The 24,045-nt window shown below is 45.8% G+C and overlaps 1 protein-coding gene across 1 annotated transcript in view; it reads left to right on the top strand.

Annotated features, from left to right (window-relative positions):
* The window catches only part of REV1 (REV1 DNA directed polymerase), a 429,753-nt gene extending 407,747 nt beyond the window's left edge, over positions 1–22,006 (top strand). Inside the window, exons 22-23 of the mRNA XM_069204390.1 lie at positions 16,456–16,558; positions 21,589–22,006. Of these exons, the coding sequence (XP_069060491.1) occupies positions 16,456–16,558; positions 21,589–21,697 (212 nt within the window). The 3' untranslated portion in view covers positions 21,698–22,006. The remainder of the gene's footprint in view (positions 1–16,455; positions 16,559–21,588) is intronic.
* Positions 22,007–24,045: the final 2,039 nt, after the last annotated feature.

Below are 24,045 nucleotides of genomic sequence, written 5' to 3'. Positions count from 1 at the left end.
CTGCAACTCTGTAACGCTGATCCTGCCGCCTTCTCGACTGTTTTCCTGCTTGTGCATGCTGTGGGGGTAGTCTGCCTCCTCTCTGCACCAGAAGCTCCGAAGAAATCTCCCGTGGGTCGACGGAATCTTCCCCCTGCAACCGCAGGCACCAAAAAGCTGCATCTCCGGTCCCTTGGGTCTCCTCTCAGCACGACGAGCGAGGTCCCTCGAATCCAGCGACACCGTCCAAGTGACCCCCACAGTCCAGTGACTCTTCAGCCCAAGTTTGGTGGAGGTAAGTCCTTGCCTCACCTCGCTGGGCTGCATTGCTGGGAACCGCGACTTTGCAAGCTTCTCCGGCCCCTGTGCACTTCCGGCGGAAATCCTGTGTGCACAGCCAAGCCTGGGTCCACGGCACTCTAACCTGCATTGCACGACTTTCTAAGTTGGTCTCCGGCAACGTGGGACTCCTTTGTGCAACTTCGGCGAGCACCGTTTCACGCATCCTCGTAGTGCCTGTTTCTGGCACTTCTCCGGGTGCTACCTGCTTCAGTGAGGGCTCTTTGTCTTGCTCGACGTCCCCTCTCTCTGCAGGTCCAATTTGCGACCTCCTGGTCCCTCCTGGGCCCCAGCAGCGTCCAAAAACGCCAAAAGCACGATTTGCGTGTAGCAAGGCTTGTTGGCGTCCATCCGGCGGGAAAACACTTCTGCACGACTCTCCAAGGCGTGGGGGATCCATCCTCCAAAGGGGAAGTCTCTAGCCCTTGTCGTTCCTGCAGTATTCACAGTTCTTCAGCCTAGTAAGAGCTTCTTTGCACCAACCGCTGGCATTTCTTGGGCATCTGCCCATCTCCGAGCTGCTTGTGACTTTTGGACTTGGTCCCCTTGTTCCACAGGTACCCTCAGTCAGGAATCCATCGTTGTTGCATTGCTGATTTGTGTTTTCCTTGCATTCTCCCTCTAACACGACTATTTTGTCCTTAGGGGAACTTTGGTGCACTTTGCACTCACTTTTCAGGGTCTTGGGGTGGGTTATTTTGCTAACTCTCACTATTTTCTAATAGTCCCAGCGACCCTCTACAAGGTCACATAGGTTTGGGGTCCATTCGTGGTTCGCATTCCACTTCTGGAGTATATGGTTTGTGTTGCCCCTATCCCTATGTTTCCCCATTGCATCCTATTGTAACTATACATTGTTTGCACTGTTTTCTAAGACTATACTGCATATTTTTGCTATTGTGTATATATATCTTGTGTATATTTCCTATCCTCTCACTGAGGGTACACTCTAAGATACTTTGGCATATTGTCATAAAAATAAAGTACCTTTATTTTTAGTATAACTGTGTATTGTGTTTTCTTATGATATTGTGCATATGACACTAAGTGGTACTGTAGTAGCTTCACACGTCTCCTAGTTCAGCCTAAGCTGCTCTGCTAAGCTACCATTATCTATCAGCCTAAGCTGCTAGACACCCTATACACTAATAAGGGATAACTGGGCCTGGTGCAAGGTGCAAGTACCCCTTGGTACTCACTACAAACCAGTCCAGCCTCCTACATTGGTTGTGCAGTGGTGGGATAAGTGCTTGAGACTACTTACCACTCTTGTCATTGTACTTTTCATAAGAGAAAAATATACAAAACAAGGTCAGTGTATATACACATAGCCAAAAAGTTTTGCATTTCCTCTTTTCACTCTTTTCTAAGTGCTGAAAAGTACTTCTAAACTTTCAAAAAGTTCTTAAAAGTTTAAAAAGTTTTTTTTCTGTCTTTCCAAAAAGTTCTGAAAACTTTTTTCTCTTTGTCTATCACTTTAACTCTCTCTAAAAATGTCTGGCACAGGCCAAAAAGTTGAACTGTCCAAACTTGCATATGATCACCTTAGCTGGAAAGGAGCAAGGAGTCTCTGCATAGAGAGAGGTTTGAGTGTAGGGAAGAATCCTTCCTTAGAACTGTTAATTAATATGCTTAGAGTACAGGATAAGGCCATAAGTGCCCAATCTGTAGAAAAAGTAGCTAATGGTTCTCAATCTGATCCAGGGACTCCCCCAGGAAAAGGTTCAGGAAAGAAACTTCTCAGCCTGCCCATTACTAGACAGTCTAGCATAGTTGGTACAGAGGTTGAATCACATCATACTGATGATGTGCTCTCACATTATACTGGTAGCCAAGCTGTTAGGGTGCCCTCTGTAAGGGACAGGTCTCCTTCTGTTCATTCCCATCATACCTCTGTATCTAGAAATGTCCCTCCCACCCACCCTGATGACAGATTGTTGGAAAGGGAGCTCAATAGATTGAGAGTGGAGCAAACCAGACTGAAGCTCAAGAAGCAACAGCTGGATTTGGATAGACAGTCTTTAGAAATAGAGAGGGAAAGACAGAAAATGGGTTTAGATACCCATGGTGGCAGCAGCAGTATTCCCCATAGTCATCCTGCAAAAGAGCATGATTCCAGGAATCTGCATAAGATAGTTCCCCCTTACAAGGAGGGGGATGACATTAACAAGTGGTTTGCTGCACTTGAGAGGGCCTGTGCTGTACAGGATGTCCCTCAAAAGCAGTGGGCTGCTATCCTATGGCTATCATTTACTGGAAAAGGTAGGGATAGGCTCCTTACTGTAAAAGAAAATGATGCTAACAATTTCCAAGTTCTTAAGAATGCACTCCTGGATGGTTATGGCTTAACCACTGAACAGTACAGGATCAAGTTCAGAGATACCAAAAAGGAGTCTTCACAAGACTGGGTTGATTTCATTGACCAGGCAGTGAAGGCCTTGGAGGGGTGGTTACATGGCAGTAAAGTTACTGATTATGACAGCCTGTATAACTTAATCCTGAGAGAGCATATTCTTAATAATTGTGTGTCTGATTTGTTGCACCAGTACTTGGTGGACTCTGATCTGACCTCTCCCCAAGAATTGGGAAAGAAGGCAGACAAATGGGTCAGAACAAGAGTGAACAGAAAAGTTCATACAGGGGGTGACAAAGATGGCAACAAAAAGAAGGATGGTAAGTCTTCTGACAAGGGTGGGGACAAATCTAAAAATGAGTCTTCATCAGGCCCACAAAAACACTCTGGTGGGGGTGGTGGGCCCAAATCCTCCTTTAATCAGAACAAGGAAAAGAAACCATGGTGCTATTTATGTAAGATAAAAGGCCATTGGACAACAGATCCCAGTTGTCCAAAGAAAGGCACCACAGCTCCTACCACTACAACCCCTACTGCTACACCTAGTGTCCCTACTAATAGCAGTGGTGGTGGGAGCAAACCTACTAATAGCCAATCCAAGGGAGTAGCTGGGCTCACTTTTGGTAATTTAGTTGGGGTTGGTCTGATTAGGGAGACCACAGAGGCTACTTTAGTCTCTGAAGGGGCTATTGACTTAGCCACTTTGGTTGCTTGCCCCCATAACTTGGAGAAGTACAAGCAACTAACCCTAATAAATGGTGTTGAGGTCCAGGCCTACAGGGACACAGGTGCCAGTGTCACAATGGTGATTGAGAAACTGGTGCACCCTGAACAACACATACTTGGACACCAGTACCAAGTAACCGATGCTCACAACATAACACAAAGCCACCCCATGGCTGTTGTAAATCTCAACTGGGGGGGGGTATCTGGTCCAAAGAAAGTTGTGGTAGCTTCAGATTTACCTGTAGACTGTCTATTAGGGAACGATTTGGAGACATCAGCTTGGTCAGATGTGGAGTTGGAGGCCCATGCAGCAATGCTGGGCATCCCAGGGCATATTTTTGCTTTGACAAGGGCTCAGGACAAAAAGCAAAAAGGACAGGGAAGCTTGGATCCTGGAACAATGGACCAAGTGCTCCCTAAAGCTAGGGCTAGTAGAAGCAAACCACTTCCTACTATCCCTCCCTCTACAGTGGATTCTACTTCTGAGGAAGAAGAATTCCCTCCCTGTGCAGAACCTACACCAGAGGAGCTGGAAGCAGACACTGCTGAGCTTTTGGGTGAAGGGGGGCCTGCCAGAGAGGAGCTGAGTGTGGCACAGCAAACCTGTCCCACATTAGAGGGTCTCAGACAGCAAGCTGTCAAACAGGCTAATGGGGATGTCAGTGACTCACTCAGAGTTTACTGGGAGGACAACCTCTTGTACACTGAGCAAAGGGATCCTAAACCTGGAGCTGCCAGGAGATTAGTGATTCCTCAGGAGTACAGAAAGTTCCTCCTAACACTGGCACATGACATTCCCTTAGCTGGGCACCTGGGTCAAATGAAAACTTGGGACAGATTGGTACCACTGTTTCATTGGCCTAGGATGTCTGAGGACACAAAAGAATTTTGTAAGTCCTGTGAAACCTGTCAAGCCAGTGGCAAGACAGGTGGCACTCCAAAGGCACCCCTTATCCCACTGCCTGTGGTTGGGGTTCCCTTTGAAAGGGTAGGGGTTGACATAGTTGGCCCCCTTGACCCTCCTACTGCTTCAGGCAATAGGTTTATCTTGGTGGTAGTGGACCATGCCACAAGATATCCTGAAGCTATTCCTTTAAGGACCACTACAGCTCCTGCAGTGGCAAAGGCCCTCCTGGGAATATTTTCCAGGGTGGGCTTCCCAAAGGAAGTAGTATCAGACAGAGGAAGCAATTTCATGTCTGCATACTTAAAGGCCATGTGGAAGGAGTGTGGTGTAACTTACAAGTTCACAACACCCTATCATCCACAAACAAATGGACTGGTGGAGAGATTTAATAAAACTCTCAAAGGCATGATTATGGGACTCCCTGAAAAACTCCGCAGGAGATGGGATATCCTTCTACCATGCCTCCTTTTTGCCTACAGGGAGGTACCCCAGAAAGGAGTGGGCTTCAGCCCCTTTGAACTTCTTTTTGGACACCCTGTTAGGGGTCCACTCACACTTGTAAAGGAGGGTTGGGAACAACCTTTAAAAGCTCCTAAGCAGGATATTGTGGACTATGTACTTGGCCTCAGATCAAGGATGGCTGAGTACATGAAAAAGGCCAGTAAAAACCTTCAGGCCAGCCAAGAGCTCCAGAAGCAATGGCATGATCAGAAGGCTGTTTTGGTTCAGTACCAACCAGGGCAGAAAGTGTGGGTCTTGGAGCCTGTGGCCCCAAGAGCACTCCAAGATAAATGGAGTGGTCCACACACAATTGTTGAAAAGAAGGGTGAAGTCACCTACTTGGTTGACTTAGGCACTGCCAGGAGTCCCCTTAGGGTGCTCCATGTCAACCGCCTGAAACCCTACTATGACAGGGCTGATCTCACCCTGCTCATGGCAACAGATGAGGGACAGGAAGAAGACAGTGATCCTCTACCTGATCTCTTCTCTTCCACAGAACAAGATGCTCTTGTGGAAGGTGTAGTTTTGGCTGATTGTCTTACTGCTGAGCAGAAAGATAATTGCATAAATCTCCTAGGACAATTTTCAGAACTCTTCTCCATTGTGCCAGGCACCACTTCTTGGTGTGAGCACACTATAGATACTGGAGACAGTTTACCTGTCAAAAGTAAGATCTATAGGCAGCCTGACCATGTCAGGGACTGCATAAAGCAAGAAGTTCAGAAGATGTTGGAACTAGGAGTGGTTGAGCACTCTGACAGTCCATGGGCTTCTCCTGTGGTACTGGTACCAAAACCCAATTCTAAAGATGGAAAGAAGGAAATGAGGTTTTGTGTAGACTATAGAGGTCTCAACTTGGTAACCAAAACAGATGCTCACCCTATAACCAGGGCAGATGAGCTAATAGATACACTGGCATCTGCCAAGTATCTAAGCACTTTTGATTTGACTGCAGGGTATTGGCAGATCAAAATGTCAGAAGATGCTAAACCTAAGACTGCATTTTCTACCATTGGAGGACATTACCAGTTTACTGTAATGCCTTTTGGTTTGAAAAATGCACCTGCCACTTTTCAGAGGTTGGTGAACACAGTCCTGCAAGGGCTGGAAGCTTTCAGTGCAGCATATTTGGATGATATAGCTGTCTTTAGCTCCAGCTGGGATGATCACCTGGTCCACCTGTGGAAAGTTTTGGAGGCCCTGCAAAAGGCAGGCCTCACTATCAAGGCTTCAAAGTGCCAGATAGGGCAGGGTAAGGTGGTTTATCTGGGACACCTTGTTGGTGGGGAACAGATTGCACCACTTCAGGGGAAAATCCAAACTATTATTGATTGGATTCCCCCTACCACTCAGACTCAGGTGAGAGCCTTCCTAGGCCTCACTGGGTATTACAGGAGGTTCATTAAGAACTATGGCTCCATTGCAGCCCCTCTTAATGACCTCACATCCAAGAAAATGCCTAAAAAGGTATTATGGACAGCAAACTGTCAGAAAGCTTTTGAGGAGCTGAAGCAGGCCATGTGCTCTGCACCTGTCCTGAAAAGCCCTTGTTACTCTAAAAAATTCTATGTCCAAACTGATGCATCTGAATTAGGAGTAGGGGCAGTCCTATCACAACTTAATTCTGAGGGCCAGGATCAACCTGTTGCTTTTATTAGTAGAAGGTTGACCCCTAGAGAAAAGCGTTGGTCTGCCATTGAGAGGGAGGCCTTTGCTGTGGTCTGGGCTCTGAAGAAGTTGAGGCCATACCTGTTTGGCACTCACTTCATTGTTCAGACAGACCACAAACCTCTACTTTGGCTAAAACAAATGAAAGGTGAAAATCCTAAATTGTTGAGGTGGTCCATATCCCTACAGGGAATGGACTATACAGTGGAACATAGACCTGGGAGTAGCCACTCCAATGCAGATGGACTCTCCAGGTATTTCCACTTAGACAATGAAGACTCATCAGGTAATGGCTAGTCTTATTGTCCTTCGTTTGGGGGGGGGTTGTGTAGGAAAGTACCATCTTGCCTGGCATGTTACCCCCATTTTTCACTGTATATATGTTGTTTTAGTTGTATGTGTCACTGGGACCCTGGTAACCCAGGGCCCCAGTGCTCATAAGTGTGCCTGTATGTGTTACCTGTGTAGTGACTAACTGTCTCACTGAGGCTCTGCTAATCAGAACCTCAGTGGTTATGCTCTCTCATTTCTTTCCAAATTGTCACTGACAGGCTAGTGACCATTTTTACCAATTTACATTGGCTTACTGGAACACCCTTATAATCCCCTAGTATATGGTACTGAGGTACCCAGGGTATTGGGGTTCCAGGAGATCCCTATGGGCTGCAGCATTTCTTTTGCCACCCATAGGGAGCTCTGACAATTCTTACACAGGCCTGCCACTGCAGCCTGAGTGAAATAACGTCCACGTTATTTCACAGCCATTTTACACTGCACTTAAGTAACTTATAAGTCACCTATATGTCTAACCTTTACCTGGTAAAGGTTAGGTGCAAAGTTACTTAGTGTGAGGGCACCCTGGCACTAGCCAAGATGCCCCCACATTGTTCAGAGCCAATTCACTGAACTTTGTGAGTGCGGGGACACCATTACACGCGTGCACTACATATAGGTCACTACCTATATGTAGCTTCACCATGGTAACTCCGAATATGGCCATGTAACATGTCTATGATCATGGAATTGCCCCCTCTATGCCATCCTGGCATTGTTGGTACAATTCCATGATCCCAGTGGTCTGTAGCACAGACCCTGGTACTGCCAAACTGCCCTTCCTGGGGTTTCTCTGCAGCTGCTGCTGCTGCCAACCCCTCAGACAGGCATCTGCCCTCCTGGGGTCCAGCCAGGCCTGGCCCAGGATGGCAGAACAAAGAACTTCCTCTGAGAGAGGGTGTGACACCCTCTCCCTTTGGAAAATGGTGTGAAGGCAGGGGAGGAGTAGCCTCCCCCAGCCTCTGGAAATGCTTTGTTGGGCACAGATGTGCCCAATTCTGCATAAGCCAGTCTACACCGGTTCAGGGACCCCTTAGCCCCTGCTCTGGCGCGAAACTGGACAAAGGAAAGGGGAGTGACCACTCCCCTGACCTGCACCTCCCCTAGGAGGTGTCCAGAGCTCCTCCAGTGTGCTCCAGACCTCTGCCATCTTGGAAACAGAGGTGCTGCTGGCACACTGGACTGCTCTGAGTGGCCAGTGCCACCAGGTGACGTCAGAGACTCCTTGTGATAGGCTCCTTCAGGTGTTAGTAGCCTTTCCTCTCTCCTAGGTAGCCAAACCCTCTTTTCTGGCTATTTAGGGTCTCTGTCTCTGGGGAAACTTCAGATAACGAATGCATGAGCTCAGCCGAGTTCCTCTGCATCTCCCTCTTCACCTTCTGATAAGGAATCGACCGCTGACCGCGCTGGAAGCCTGCAAACCTGCAACATAGTAGCAAAGACGACTACTGCAACTCTGTAACGCTGATCCTGCCGCCTTCTCGACTGTTTTCCTGCTTGTGCATGCTGTGGGGGTAGTCTGCCTCCTCTCTGCACCAGAAGCTCCGAAGAAATCTCCCGTGGGTCGACGGAATCTTCCCCCTGCAACCGCAGGCACCAAAAAGCTGCATCTCCGGTCCCTTGGGTCTCCTCTCAGCACGACGAGCGAGGTCCCTCGAATCCAGCGACACCGTCCAAGTGACCCCCACAGTCCAGTGACTCTTCAGCCCAAGTTTGGTGGAGGTAAGTCCTTGCCTCACCTCGCTGGGCTGCATTGCTGGGAACCGCGACTTTGCAAGCTTCTCCGGCCCCTGTGCACTTCCGGCGGAAATCCTGTGTGCACAGCCAAGCCTGGGTCCACGGCACTCTAACCTGCATTGCACGACTTTCTAAGTTGGTCTCCGGCGACGTGGGACTCCTTTGTGCAACTTCGGCGAGCACCGTTTCACGCATCCTCGTAGTGCCTGTTTCTGGCACTTCTCCGGGTGCTACCTGCTTCAGTGAGGGCTCTTTGTCTTGCTCGACGTCCCCTCTCTCTGCAGGTCCAATTTGCGACCTCCTGGTCCCTCCTGGGCCCCAGCAGCGTCCAAAAACGCCAAACGCACGATTTGCGTGTAGCAAGGCTTGTTGGCGTCCATCCGGTGGGAAAACACTTCTGCACGACTCTCCAAGGCGTGGGGGATCCATCCTCCAAAGGGGAAGTCTCTAGCCCTTGTCGTTCCTGCAGTATTCACAGTTCTTCAGCCTAGTAAGAGCTTCTTTGCACCAACCGCTGGCATTTCTTGGGCATCTGCCCATCTCCGAGCTGCTTGTGACTTTTGGACTTGGTCCCCTTGTTCCACAGGTACCCTCAGTCAGGAATCCATCGTTGTTGCATTGCTGATTTGTGTTTTCCTTGCATTCTCCCTCTAACACGACTATTTTGTCCTTAGGGGAACTTTGGTGCACTTTGCACTCACTTTTCAGGGTCTTGGGGTGGGTTATTTTGCTAACTCTCACTATTTTCTAATAGTCCCAGCGACCCTCTACAAGGTCACATAGGTTTGGGGTCCATTCGTGGTTCGCATTCCACTTCTGGAGTATATGGTTTGTGTTGCCCCTATCCCTATGTTTCCCCATTGCATCCTATTGTAACTATACATTGTTTGCACTGTTTTCTAAGACTATACTGCATATTTTTGCTATTGTGTATATATATCTTGTGTATATTTCCTATCCTCTCACTGAGGGTACACTCTAAGATACTTTGGCATATTGTCATAAAAATAAAGTACCTTTATTTTTAGTATAACTGTGTATTGTGTTTTCTTATGATATTGTGCATATGACACTAAGTGGTACTGTAGTAGCTTCACACGTCTCCTAGTTCAGCCTAAGCTGCTCTGCTAAGCTACCATTATCTATCAGCCTAAGCTGCTAGACACCCTATACACTAATAAGGGATAACTGGGCCTGGTGCAAGGTGCAAGTACCCCTTGGTACTCACTACAAACCAGTCCAGCCTCCTACAACATCCCCCCAAAAAATCCAGATGTTCTCAGCCAGGCGTGGTGCCGTAAGGCCACCGTAGACGCAACTGCTCTGCCCAGAGATTCCTTTGTATCCAGGCCACACTAAATGGTGAATTTCACTGCACCCCTCCCGTCTTTTACGGTTTTGGCGAGTATGGTCCAGAACTCCTCCGGGACCTGAGTCAGCACTTGCACAACCATATCCCATATAGTGTGTGAGAAACAGCCCAATAAGCTTGAGGTGTTCACCGACCTGAATGCCAGGCTGGTGGAAGAAAACATAGACTTCCCAAGCTTATCCAGCTTCTTTGATTCCCTGTCCGGGGAAGTGGAAGGGAACACGCTGTGGGGTTAGGCTATCAATCTCTCAGGGGGTGGGGTGTGGGCCGAGGAAACTAGGGTCGCCTGGTGCAGGGTGATGGCGGCAGGCAATCGTCCTAATTTACAGGAGCTCCTGTGCTGGGCTTGGACCAAGTTGCCAGCAGGATGTGAGGAAGTGCTTCATTAAAGGCCAAAAGGGGTTTAGAAGTGAAAGCCCCAGGCTGAAGCACTTCATTCAAGAGGCTAGACTTAACAACTATTGAGGGCCCTTCGGGGTCGAGGACCTCTGATGCCCTACGCAGCCCCATTGAATAAGAGGCTCTCTCCTCCTTAGCCTCGGGGGAGAGGGCAGCAACTCTGTATCTGGAGAAGTGTCCAGTCCACTGGCCTCTCGTAGTTCCTCAAACCAGTCCATAGGCCTCTGACTGGTGTTTCAAAGGGTCCAGTGACCCCTCCCAATTTTCTTCCGAGCCTGGCTCCTGAAAATAAGGCTCAGACAATAATCTGACACATATGGGCACTGTCAATGCCTGAATCTGCATCGTGCAACGCCATTCCAGCTCGTCTGGAATCAGGATGAGGCCGGGTATTACGCGCGCCAAAGAAGGTCACGGTGGTATGACTGGCGCCATTCCTGATCCATGAGACCCCCATCAAAGCCAAGTTCTGTGCCTGAAACACCAATGCTCCTCGCTCCTCACGAAGGATGAGGTGAAGTCAAAGTCCCCTTGGATTTCTTATTTTTGTGCCACTTCCCCGAGTGTCCTGAGGACCTCGAGTGTGGCAAAGGCGATCCTGCAACCTCCTTTTCGACCAGGACCGTGACGTCTGAGGAGTCACGCGTGCTGGTGTCGATTGCCGAGCTTCAAGTTGTGGTCACGCTCGAGACACCAGAGGCAAACAAGGTGGGGTCAGTAACCTACATGGTGTGGTGGCAGGTGCCACACAATTTGAACCGTGCCTTTCCAGAAGACATTACCTCAACACACTTTAAGAAAAAACTTTGGCAAAAAGTCAAAACAAGCAGTTGCAATGCAATATGTCTTGCATATTTCGAACAAGTTAATTGTCATCTTTTGACAACCGCGTCCATGAGCAAAATCAAATTAAAACATGAGTGGAAACTGAGAAAGGACGACTAAACAAAGTTAGCTTTGAAAAATAAAACTTTCGCAATTTTGTTTGTCCTGCTGGGGACGTTTTTGCCAGTCATAAGCCTTCTGTTTGTGGGGCACTGGAAGTTAAAATAAACAAAATAGTACCTCAATCATGTCAGGAGCCGTGAACAGGCACTAATTAAACTGCAATTAATTAGTGCTTGATCTCTTTCAACATAGAGGAACGGAAATGATGCCAGACATACCTTGACAAATGAGGAGGCTGCAAAGAAGAGAGCCACGCAAACCAACAAACGGTGAGCTACAGGCAGGCAGGCTCCAAGCCCTTTACTGAACACAACAGTTTCTCGCATGCGCTAGCACATGCATTCGCAGGCTCGACCCTAAAAAGGACTGTCAAAAAGTGACAGCGAGTTAGCTTTCTCAGGGTCTGCACTAACCAGCACGGAAAGAAAAAAACTGATGTCTGCGCGCCTGGATGGCGCCTATATAGGTGACCGTGATGCCACTGCCAACGATGTCTTGCAGAACTACACAGAGCCACCCGACAGTGCGTGCAGGGGTGTTGCTCATGCAAAAGTTACCAGATCCAGTCTGATGCCTGGGAAAATTCAAAGGTAAGGAATCTGCAGCTAGAAGTCTCTATCAGATAGGGGTGATAAAGGGCTTCCCCATAGAAAATTCTGGCATGGGAATCATCTATTTGGTGCAGGCTCATTAAACTTGTAATGTAGGCCTTTGACTTGCTTGTGATATAGATGTCATATGAGGATCAGGCTCACTCAGCTGCAAAGTCATCATGGCTTCTCAGGACTTTTTCCTATATAATCCTAATGCAGGTTTCAGTGTGATTTCCCTTTGTTTTGTCCTCTTGGTCCGAGCACTGTTCCTTTTGACGCTGTGGAGTACCTCTTCCAGAGTGCTGTTCGTAGTCTAACATTCTTATGTCCTGGTTTCAGTGTTTCTCCAGAGGTCCATGTAAATACAGTCTACCAGCTCAGAGGGGCCTGTATAAATCTAAAGGTTGGAGTACTGGCAGAATGCCAGAGCCATTCAAATTGGAGTTCCTTTTTTTAATTACTATTATTTTGTTTTTCGGTCAGGGGGATCATAACAAAGTAAACAAAATGTAGACAATAGAGAGACATCATCATTGCATATAACATGCTTCAGAAAACATCAATACAGTGGTCAAAATATAGTGAGATGGTCCTCCCAGAACAAACAAAGTATTCAAATGACATCATGTGTCAGCAGTCACATAAAGCAAGAATGAAAAAGGAAAAATATAACAATAAAATAGGGAAAAAAGAAAAACCGAGGGCGATGGAACGACTCATGATACCACAATACTAATCTAACCAGGGATTACCTTAAAGTTGGATGAACCAAGGCCTGCTTTTGTTCAGGCTCCAAGATACGTTTACTGATCCCAGTTAAAACGTGCCCAGATATATTCTAGCTTTTTTATAGAGCGAGCGCCCCTTTGCTTAGCCAGGGCAAGCTCCAACTCAAATATTTGTCTAATTGTAGCTTATCAAACCACAACTCTAGGAGGTAGAAGAGACCCATGCTCTTGCAAAACACAATCTTGCAGTAACGATTGTTATAGCAAGCGACCATCTCAAATCAATATCAGATTCCATCTTGTAACCAAGCATGATCTCCTTGCAGGAGGCATACTTCCACATCCCAGTGCTGCCTGCCCACAGACATTACTTGTGGTCCACCGTAGGCCACAAGCACTTACAGTTCACCATGCTTCTCTGTGGCCTTACCAGCGCCCCTTGGGTGTCCACCAAGGTGAAGGCAGTGGTTGCACCGCATCTGCGGAGATAGGGGTGCCACTCCTCCCGTTTCTCAACGACCGGCTGTCTAAAGTGGGCTAGTCCCAGGAAGCTGTCCCCTAGACTATGGTGGACCTCTTCATTTGTTGGTGTTCACTTTCAATGTGCAGAAGTCACACCTGACCCCTTCTCAGATGCTCCCTTGCACCAGAGCTGTTCTGGACACAGTGTAGTTTTGGGCTTATCCTCCCGCATGGCGAGTCTACATTACTCAGGCCATGATATTGATATTTCAGCCTCTATCCAAGATTTCGGTGAGACTGATTTTGAGGCTGTGGGGCCTCATGGCCTCCTGTATCCTGCTTGGGACACATGTCCATTGGCATATGCGGCTCTGGAGTGGGACCTGAAATTCCAGCATCTGGGGAATCTCTCCATATTGGTTCAGATCTCTGAGGGCACTGCCATAGATCTGCAGTGGTGGTTAACGAACAGCAATTGAGTCAGCTGCAGACCCCTCTCCGTAACGACCAGATCTGACAGTAGTGACAAGTGTGTCACTCCTGTCCTGGGGTGACCATTTAGGAGAGGTGGAGATCAGAAGCCTCTGGTCTCCGGTAAAATCCAGACTCCACATCAACCTGTTGGGGCTCTGAGCGATCCGACTTGCATTGAAAGCTTTTTTACCCTCCATCAAGGGAAGGCTAGTGCAGGTGTTCAAGATAACACCACCGCCATGTGGTTCTGCGACAAAAAGGGCAGGTTGGGGTCTTGAACCCTTGGTCAAGAAACCCTACGTCCCTGGACATGGCTGGAACGCTGGGGCATTTCCTTGGAGGTTCAACACCTGGTGGGATCTCTGAATATCAGAGCGGACTAATTCAATTGAAGATGCCTAGCGGATCACAAATGGCATCACAATCTGAAGATTGTGCAAGGTCTCTTTCAGCAATGGAGAGAGCCTTGGTTAAATCTGTTTGCCACTGCAGAGAACACGCGATGTCAGCACTTTTATACGCTGGAATTTAAGGCGACTCTCGCTCGGAGAAGCTTTTCATCTCGAATGGAGCTCTGGTCTCCTGGACGCCTTTCCGTCCAAACCAATCCTGCCCAGAGTCATCATTGTGGCCCGGTCTGGGCTCGAAGAGTCCGGTATACCGAGCTGTTGATCATAGCAATAGGCTGACCCTTCGGTAGGATATTCTGTCACAGCAGCATGGGAGTGTTCTGCACCTGAACCTGTCAGTGCTGCGCCTTCATGCATGTAGATTGAGCTGCAACAGTTGACAGCTTTTGACCTTCTGCCCAAAGTCTGTAATGTTATCTTGACAGCTCGGTGTTTCTCCACAAAGACGGTATGTGCCGGCCGTTGGAGCAAGTTTGGGGCATAGTGTACAGCCAAACAGGTTGACCCTTTAGCCGCACCCTTTTCCCACGTTCTTCTGTTTATTCTTACCCTGGCCAAGCAGAATTCCCTGTTGGGCACTTTGAAGGGTTATTTTTTTGTCATCTCTGCCTTCCTGCAGCTGCTATATTAGCTTTCCATCTTCCAGTACCCTATTGCAAATAGGTTCCTTACAGGTTTGTAACACTTTATTTCCTCCAGGTATCTTTGTTGACTCAGTGAGACCGTATTTGGTTCTTACCTTTTTAGTGTGTGCTCTGTTTGAGCCGCTTTATACCTGGCCCCTTTAGCCTCTCACCATCAAGATAGCCTTTTTGCTGGCAATTACATCTGCCCGGAGAGTCAGTGAACTCTAGGCATTGTCATCTCAGTCTCCATAGGTCTTCCCAGTCAAACTGGTCCTTTGAACCTGAGCATACTTCTAGGCGAAGGTAGTTACACCGTTCCATGTAGGCCAGTCTTTCAACTTGCCTATCTTTTATGCTCTTCCTCATCTCTCTAAGGAAGAAGAGAGACTCCACCAGCTTGACCCAAAAAGAGTGTGGTCATTCCACTTTGACCACACAACACAGTTCCGGATATGTCGGAGCCAAAAAAAAGAAGGCAATTGATTGGCTCTGCATTAAGATCTGATATGCATTGGCCAAGAAGTAACTCCCAGAGAGTTGGCATGCTTATTCCACCTGAACGAAGACTGCAACCACTACATTAGTATGTGGAGTTCTGATCCTGGACATTGCCAGGCAGCAATGTGGGCATTATTGCATATGTTCACTAAGCACTAATGCCTGGACAGTCAGGTTGGTCAGGGAGAGCACTTTGCCTGTTCGGTCCTGCAGGACTTCCTAGTCTAAATCATGTTCACAGACCCACTGTGTAAATGGATTTAGAGGTGTAGGGCTGCTCCCCCTTCCGGGTCCTAGTTCCACACACCAGTGATCAGTGTTCTTTGTGGCTCCTCGCTCCTGATATGGAAATCCTGTTAAGAAACTATTGTCAGTGCGCTGAGGTGGTGCCTAGATAGGAGCTGTGTGCATTACATTTGACCCGCACGGACGACACCACACAGAGCTGAACGATAACACCTACCAGTGCACAGGGGTGCTGCTTATGAAAAAATTCCAGATCCAGTCTGACGCCGGGACTAATTCTATGGTAAGGAATCTGCTGCTAGAGTCTCTACCTGAGTGTGTTGCTGAAGGTACGTAACTTGTTCTTTAATACTGTACATCAAGACATATAAATAGGGTGTTCATGCCCACCAAGTGCCTCTAGTAAAGCAGGGTAGCAGGGATCTGAACCCTACCCTCCCTACACCAGGACTCTCACAGCATAGCATCTGTAGTGTAGTCACTTGATTGTACAGGAGCCTAGTATTATCTGGCATTCCAATCGCCATGCAGTATTGCCTGCAAACGGTGTGTGGACAAGGGAGGGGCTATCCAAGTGTCTTCCTGTTTGTCTGTCGCATGTGCCTTACACTGATCCTTCATTGTTTCATGTCTTTCACCATAATCTGTATACTTTTTTAAACCAATGGTAACTTGTGTTCTCCACTAGAAATAAGGCATGCTTGTCAGCCTGCACGGAGCCCTGTGAGTGAACGGAACTCAATTATACAAGTGCCTGACACAAATGTGGCCACCAAAGGATCATTGTCATAAACTCCAAGGCTGTAGGCAGTAGGAATTGGATGAGTTAAAAGAAAATTGAACATCCAACATTTGGATTTGTTTGCTTCAAGCGTTCTACTTCGGTTTCCATTTAGAAAACCTAGTAGAGGTGCTTTTTCTCAGGAGATAGATCTAAATACATTTGTACTTGTCACACACTTCTGATGCAAAAATTATTCCACTATGTGCTATTGGGACGCCACAGGTCTCCAGCATGATAACTGTTGGCACACAGTCTGCTTCTCAGTTTTTTTAAATTTGAGTCTGTACATTTAAATCCTTGATACATTTGGAGAGCATTAGTTTGAAACTTAACAACTATTTGTACTTATGTTCTGTTATTTGTTCATCCTAGATCCAATGGAGGAAGACATTCTACAAGTTGTGAAATACTGCACAGATCTGATAGAAGAGAAAGATTTGGAAACTCTGGATCTTGTTATAAAGTACATGAAAAGGTAACATCAAATGTTGATTAACTGTTCCTGCTAAGATTGAAATTGAATATTTAGCGGAGTTTTTGCACAGGACTCAATTCTAGTGTACCCATTGTACGGCTCAGTGTGATTTAATGTTTAAGCCAAAGTCATATATTGTCTATGTATGAAGGTTGTGCTTGTATTGTGCAAACCTAGCCGAAAGGCAGTAAAGCAATATAGTGTCAAAGGCACAGCTACTTTTCGATGAGTGATTGGGGGTGGCTAGGTTTTGACCGTGGTCTGTACGCTTGTGACATTTATATGGCACAAACCTGGATGGCAAGCACTGGAGCATTGTGTAATTGTTAATTTTGAAAATTAATAGGTTGCAGAAATACATCATATTAAACACGAGAGATGCTTTTTTGATGGTTCATTTAAAAATGTATTATAGGCAAGGTGCTCCTTATCTTTGGTTCTAGTGCAGTGGTTCTCAACCTGTGGTCCGGGGACCCCTGGGGGTCCGCGAAGCCACCTCGGGGGGTCCGCAACTGCTTAGAAAATTAAATAATATCAACAGATTAGGTTCCCAGCTTTCAGTAATGACTCAGTGGGGGGTCCCCCGATTCCAATACAGATTCAGGGGGGGCCCTCAGGCTCCAGTAATGATAAAGTGGGGGTCCACAGAAGTCAAAAGGTTGGGAACCACTGTCCTAGTGGTTATGTTTCTAACGATTGGTTGGTATTATTTCACAGATCAAAGAGCAACTTTCTTGTGGATACTGCTTGCTCTAGTGGTTACATTTGTATTCATTTTTCTTTTATGTATTATTACACATATTGTTACAGTAGGTGTTTGAAAATGTGTAGTTTTCTGCCATTTTCCTTAACTAGAGAAAGGTTTTCCTATTGCATTACTGATCCGGGAAAATTCTGGCTGTTAACACGTTGCCAAGTGTATGTCGACACTTCGAACAGTGATTCTGGCAGCCGTGATAACGAAAAGATCTTCTAGCTCACAATTCTTCAAGCTTAGGGAGATTGAGGCAGTGCTTAATTTGAGTCACTGGTTGCCGGAAGGGGGCACCGGCACATATTTTTCTGCAGCAGATATTTCCCTAGTGCAAGAGCAGGAAAACACACTGATTGGAAATACAGAGAAAGAGAAAGACTGCAAAACTGTCTGAAAGAGAGAAATAAGGACCCTGCCAGAGCGCGAAAAGGGGGCAAGTACTGTCTGGGAGAGGAGTAAAGACTACCAGCCTTGGTACGAAGGGCGCTGATGATCAACTGCACCGGCCGCTGGCTTTTGAGCAAAGCTTTAGGCACTGGCATTCTTTTTTTTTGCACACTAAACAGTGGAGGGAGGTCAAGGAGTCAGAAGATTACAGGGAACTTGCATTCATTGATGCCTTAGAACCGAAACCGAGATAACGTTTCCACAGATTTGTCTTCATTGCCTTCCCTGCATGTTTCTGCATGTTGTTGAAACTCAAGACTGAACAAGACAATCAGGCAATTCAAAGTCTCTTTAGAAGATTAATTTTATGGAAGCCCATATCCCTTGGCCCTGTAAGAAGGTAGAGTCCAAATCTGTGACAGAAGTTGTATTTGTCTTGCTTCTCTTACGATTTTTGATATTTTAGATATTTCCCACGGATTTTAGTCATTTTTTAAAATTGTTTTTATTGGCCTTATTGAAAATACACACATTCACATTGTCTTGTAGAAGGTATGATCGAGTTACATTGAGATTTCTCACAGAATGCCCTTCAGCCATCCCCCACCCGGGACCTGATGCACCACAGTAAATAATGGAGGGGTCTTTCCGTTACAGTTGATGTGTCCATAGTTATGTGAATATTATCCAGAGCTGTGTCAGACACGGGTCTAGCATGCTGCCCCTGTAATCGCCCCACGTTTCCCTTATTGTATTGTGTTTTTTTTGGTCTACATCTGCTATAGTAAATCACTTTTTGAGGGACATACATTGGTCCATGGTGTTGACTCATTTGGTTGTTAATGGGGCTGAGGCATGTGTCCAGTTTGTAAGAATGTCTGGTTTGGCTATAACAAGCCCCAGCCATAATAGTGCCCTGTGGTCTTTATTACTTGTGATGCCCTCCGTTATGTGAAGTAGGATTAGCTTGGGGTCCTTAGGAATGGGCCAACCCAGCGCTTCCCAGAGTGTATTCAGAATGTGAGTTCAATAGTTATGTAGTGCAGGACATTGCCAAAAGGTGTGTAGTATGTTGCCCTCATCTGTGTCGCATCTCAGGCAGCAATTTGTCGGGATCAGCCCCAGTTTGTGAATTTTGACTTGTGTAGTAGATCCTGTGTAATATTTTGAATTGGCAGCAGTGAAGCTTACTTACATCTGCAACTTAACATTCCAGGCATTACTAATGTCTCCCACCGCTCTTTCTTATTAAAGCCCTTTCTTCATTATTGGATCTTTTATTGTTGCACTTGCTTGAATCATTCCCTATCGTTGGACCAGGACTCCCACTAAAACGTTTTTGTAACAATATAAAATACCCTGCACCAAGCACCAACAGGGAGTCCAGTCCAGATTCCCACTGCACCATGACCAAGCAGCCATCGAGGAACGTCAGCACCACTGAGACCCACTTCTTGAGTGGCCCAACTGTCCTGATTTTGCCCCTGCATCTGTTGGCCCTTAACCACGAGGAGCATCTTTGCGCATCACCCTAACCACTCTGCACCCGAGCGCCCTGGCCAGAGTACCAAAGAACCAGCTTTGCCCCTCCTGCTCATGTGACCCAAGCCCCTGTTTGGGAGCTCTCAGGCTTTTCCTCAAGCCCCTCTGTGCAGCCAATTTCAAGGCGGTCCCCTTCCACTGTAACACGCTTAGCTACAGCCTCACCAGCACCCTGCTCCCTGTGAAATTCAGCAAGTTCCCGAAGAACTGCTGGTAGTACTTTGGCCCACTACAGCTCCAAAACCTGAAGGTGAAAGCCTGAAACCCACTGTATCTATCTTTTTGCCTCTCTAACATTTCCTTCCATGGGATTGCATTGTGCGAAAAGGCGCACAGGTTTGAACGTTTTACTTACCTGTGAAAATTCATAACAAAAACAGTACTTACTTTTGAAAAAAGTTCTTCGTTTCATCATATATTAAAAAAAATAAGTGGTATTTTTCTAATTTGGTCTGGGATTTATTCTTAGTGTGTGTGTCTCATTTATTGTCTCTGTGAGTACAACAAATGCTTAGCATTTACTCTTATAAGCCTAACTGCTCGCCCACACAACCGCAAAAGAGAGCATTAGCATTATCTACTTTTACCTCTGTAAACCAGTTGGTGATCCACTGGACTTTCTGTACGCCGTACTTCCTTTTAGTGCACCATCTAGAGAACCAACTTTCCACAATGGCTATATCATATCTAGATAAAAGAACAAGGCTGAAAATGTTTGGAAAGTGAAGAGATAAACTGTACTGTGAGGAGTGGAGGCAGCGTGACCAAAAGGCAGCTCTGCAGAATTAAAACAGGTGTGGAGAACCTACTCTAAGACCTAGCCTGCCCATGAACAATATTAGCAAACCAGTTGGACCGGACTGGACTGAACTGAAAGACGACATGTCTAGAAACCGAGTTCTGCAAATGCTGATGCATCTTCACTGCTCTCTCGGCTTAGCTCCGATGTACTTGCCTTGCACCCAGATTGGGTGCTCATGGATTCATGATGCAGTGCTCAAGGGATGTGTGAACTTGAGATGTCACTGAAGACCCTTTAAATGTTTGGGGTCGAAAAGAGAGGTAGGTTTCTCTCTGATAGTTTGTCTGCTATCTGACTGCTTTGCACCTCCAGTTTTAGAGTTACTGTGGGTACTTGTGACCCAAACCCTTAAATAGGTTTCCCCGCTCCCGGTCTGTGCACCTTGTCCATTGGGTGCCCTACAATTCACCAAGTATCACTGACTACAAAAATCTTTACCATTCCTAGCTGTTATAGAGATACAAACCTCTAACATCTGTGATCACCACTGGGTGTCAACAGATTACTTCTAACAGTATCTCCCAGCAACACTCGCCGCCCTGAGATACAGCTGTGGACTGTTTTGAGTCACCACTCATTTTCTTAAATTGAGTACAACACTATAACAAAGAGGCCATATTAAACTCATTCACTCACCTAATAATTTGTCAAATTCCATCTGCCAGTTGGCACCCCCTTCCTTCGTTGGTTTTATGCTTTATTACAATTTTGGGCTTTGCAGAGTCCCTTTGGTTTTGGGTCAGACATTTAAATGTATTGGCACCAGTTATTAAAGCACGGAAACATGGACTTGCAGTAAGAAGAAGATAGAAACCCAGAGCTCGCTGAAGTCTTTGAAATCAATTGTTATAGGATAACATTCACCACATACTCTAATGTAATGGTTATAGTGATTCACTGTCGGGTAGTTTGCCCATCAGCCGTAGATTCACAAACCCTCAAACAGAATCGTCCATTGGTTTTCAGTGTGATCAGGATAACTGTGAGGGATGCAACCTTTCACTACCCAACTTTTACATTAGGCCTAATGTTAGTGACTAGTAACTACCTCCTACATGTAATTGGCACAGGGCGTGACTCCTTCACAGATGACACATTTGTCTGGGGCCCAGCTGTAGACAGAATCACTTAGACATCTAAGAATAAGTGGCCCAATAAGGTTTTTGGATTTACAAGATGACCTAACGTCTGGTAATATATACATAATTTTCCCACATAGGTAACCCATTTACTCTACAGCAACCACCCTCTCAAACGCATTACCTTGCAGTCCGTCAAACGTTTTAGCTGAGTGACCTTTTCTTACATGCTCTCTTCTTCTCCTCTTTAATCTAATGTTCCTGTCAGTGGGCTCCAAGGCAGCTCGTTCAACTAAATTGTACTATGTAGCAAAATGTGGATGCTTTACTGACCAGGTCTACTTAAAATGTATATATTTTTAATCTCTGAAGTGGTAGACAGAAAAGTGTTTTGCCTCTTCTGTAAATGTATTTCATCAATCACTAATATACATGTATGTTGTTTATTTTTTCACCCCGCAACCAGGCTAATGCAGCAGTCTGTGGAATCCGTTTGGAACATGGCTTTCGAATTCATTCTTGATAATGTTCAAGTGGTTTTACAGCAGGCCTATGGCAGCACGCTGAAAGTTTAAACATGCAAGCTTGTGGACAGCCTCGGGCTTTTGGAACTGTGCCAGAACTGGGTGAAACATGTTTGCATAATGCATGATAATAATGGTCCTAATTTCTGCGATAACTTTCAGTTTGTTTTTAAACAAAAAATGTTTTGTAAATTTTTATTTTTTAAAAAGTGCCAAATTTATCAGTATTGCATGTAAATAAGTATATTAAAATTATTATATTGTAATATAGCTTCATTTTACAAAATGGCTGTTTATAAAAGTTTTATGGATTTTTACAGTGAAGTGTTTATAGTTGTTTATTAAAGAACTGTATATATGTTTTGTCTTGTTTTGGTCCTTGCACATTTTTACCGAAATCAAAAAAATCCCTGCCATGTCTCTGTATAAAGAAAAGAAACAGTTTCCTTTGTAAAATTGAATTTGTTTGGTGTTGATATCTGCCACTTTTATAAGGAAGCTGTATACATTTCAGAATAAGTCCACTTGGAAATGTAGATATCCTCGGAGTATACAAAGGAAAGGATCAGAATGCTCAATTAGAGAGATACAATATGTACATTATCATCTAGACAGTTATTCTTAAATCCAGCTCACTCCATTCTTAAAGCGTAAGGATGGTTCATCGTTAGAATGTTAGCAAATCATGTGCTGAAGCTGCATGCGGTTACATCAGATGTGATGTGCATCCTTCCCACGTTCCAGCTGTGCACATCTTCACCATAGTACCTGTTTTGCTGCATTTTTCATTGACCTGGAGGACTGGACTGGACTGGACTGTTCTGCACTTCAGTCATCCATTCAGCTTTTTTGTGAGTTTTGTTATGTTTCACACTTTCAACAGATGCAATTATACTTTTTATCACTTTTAATTTCAAACCTTTGTACAGATCAAGAAACGCTCTGGCTACATCAGACATTAGAACCAATCCTAGCTGTTTAGTTTAAGGCAGTGCAATCCAGCCCATTTTAGTGTCGCAAAGAAAAAAAAAATGTTGAAACTGAAGATGATAATGGAGGGCTGAACATAAACTCGGGCAATATTATTATTCCATTCTAAAAGACTAAGAGGGAGGTGTAGGAAGCTGTCTCTTTACATAGGTAACCAAAAAGTGCAAAGTAATCCAGGCAAACCCCAAAGGAATTACAGGGGCACAAATTAAATCACAAATGCTCTCTTTTGTGGTAGTGTGGGTGGCCAGTTAGGCATATCAGAGGGTAGTGTTGCACAGGTATTGCACACATATGCAGTAAGTGAGAGACAGTGAAGAAATCCACCACCAATTTATAAAAATAATACATACTTTTATATTTAGATACCAAGATCATCAGAATCAGGTACCTTTCGAGTAATTAATTTTTACAGTTTTCAAAATTTGACTTCAATTTTTGGAGTGGTAACGTTATGTTATGGGGTAAAAACACATACTGCATATGGGTACTTAGCAGCGACTTACAGTACTGATCTGGAATTAAGGTAAGTATGGGGAAAAGTCCAAGGCAGCACCAACAGGTCACTTTGGGAACCACTGGGAGTCTGGGTACAGAGGTGCTTTTCAGTGGCAGGTGTCCTAATGATATTCTGAGGGAAATTAAACAAATACTGCATTCAGGCACTTAGCAATGACCTACAGGGCTGTTCTTCTGGAGTTAAGGTAAGTTCGGGGCAAGGTCCAACACAGCACCAATAGGTCATTTCGGGAGGCACTGGGGTGTCTGGGTGCAGCGGTGCTATTCAGCATCAAGAGCCCTAATGTTATACTATTGGAAAGAAACAGACACTGCATATGGGTGTAGGAAAGTAGCACCTCTCTGGCATAGTTATCCCCTGCTTTTTGCCTAGTGTCAGTGTGTTTAGACTGTAGTACACAGGGATCCTGCCAACCAGGTCCCCAGTCTCAGTGCTCTCTCCCCTAAATTTAGTTATACGATAACTTTTACACCCCACAATTGGCATACTAGTGCACCCATATAAGTCCCTAGTATGTGGTACTTGGGTACTCAGGACATTGATACACTAGGGGTCCTCCATGGGATGGACATGTATTGTGTCACCCATGAGGGCCCATGATGCAAACTGTGACTACAGGCCAGCCATTGCAGCCTGTGTGAAATGGTGCATGCTCCTTTCACTCCAAATATACAGTTTGTTTTATATCATTATCACTGCACTCTGACCCTTTAAGTTACCCCTAAGATAGACCCCTTAGCCCAAAGGCAGGGTGCTTGGTTGTAAGTGTGAAGGCACCCCTGCATGAGCAGAGGTGCCCCTACAAAACTCAGACTCCATTCGCTGGCCTTTGTAAGTTTAGGGAAGCCACCTTAAGGTATGTAGTGAACACTGGTCTACACAGGTGGTC

Source organism: Pleurodeles waltl, chromosome 8 (genome assembly GCF_031143425.1).
Source record: "Pleurodeles waltl isolate 20211129_DDA chromosome 8, aPleWal1.hap1.20221129, whole genome shotgun sequence".
Taxonomy (NCBI): Eukaryota; Metazoa; Chordata; class Amphibia; order Caudata; family Salamandridae; genus Pleurodeles; species Pleurodeles waltl.
The sequence above is the reverse complement of the archived record's forward strand: the minus strand, read 5'-3'. Positions and strand labels throughout refer to the sequence as shown.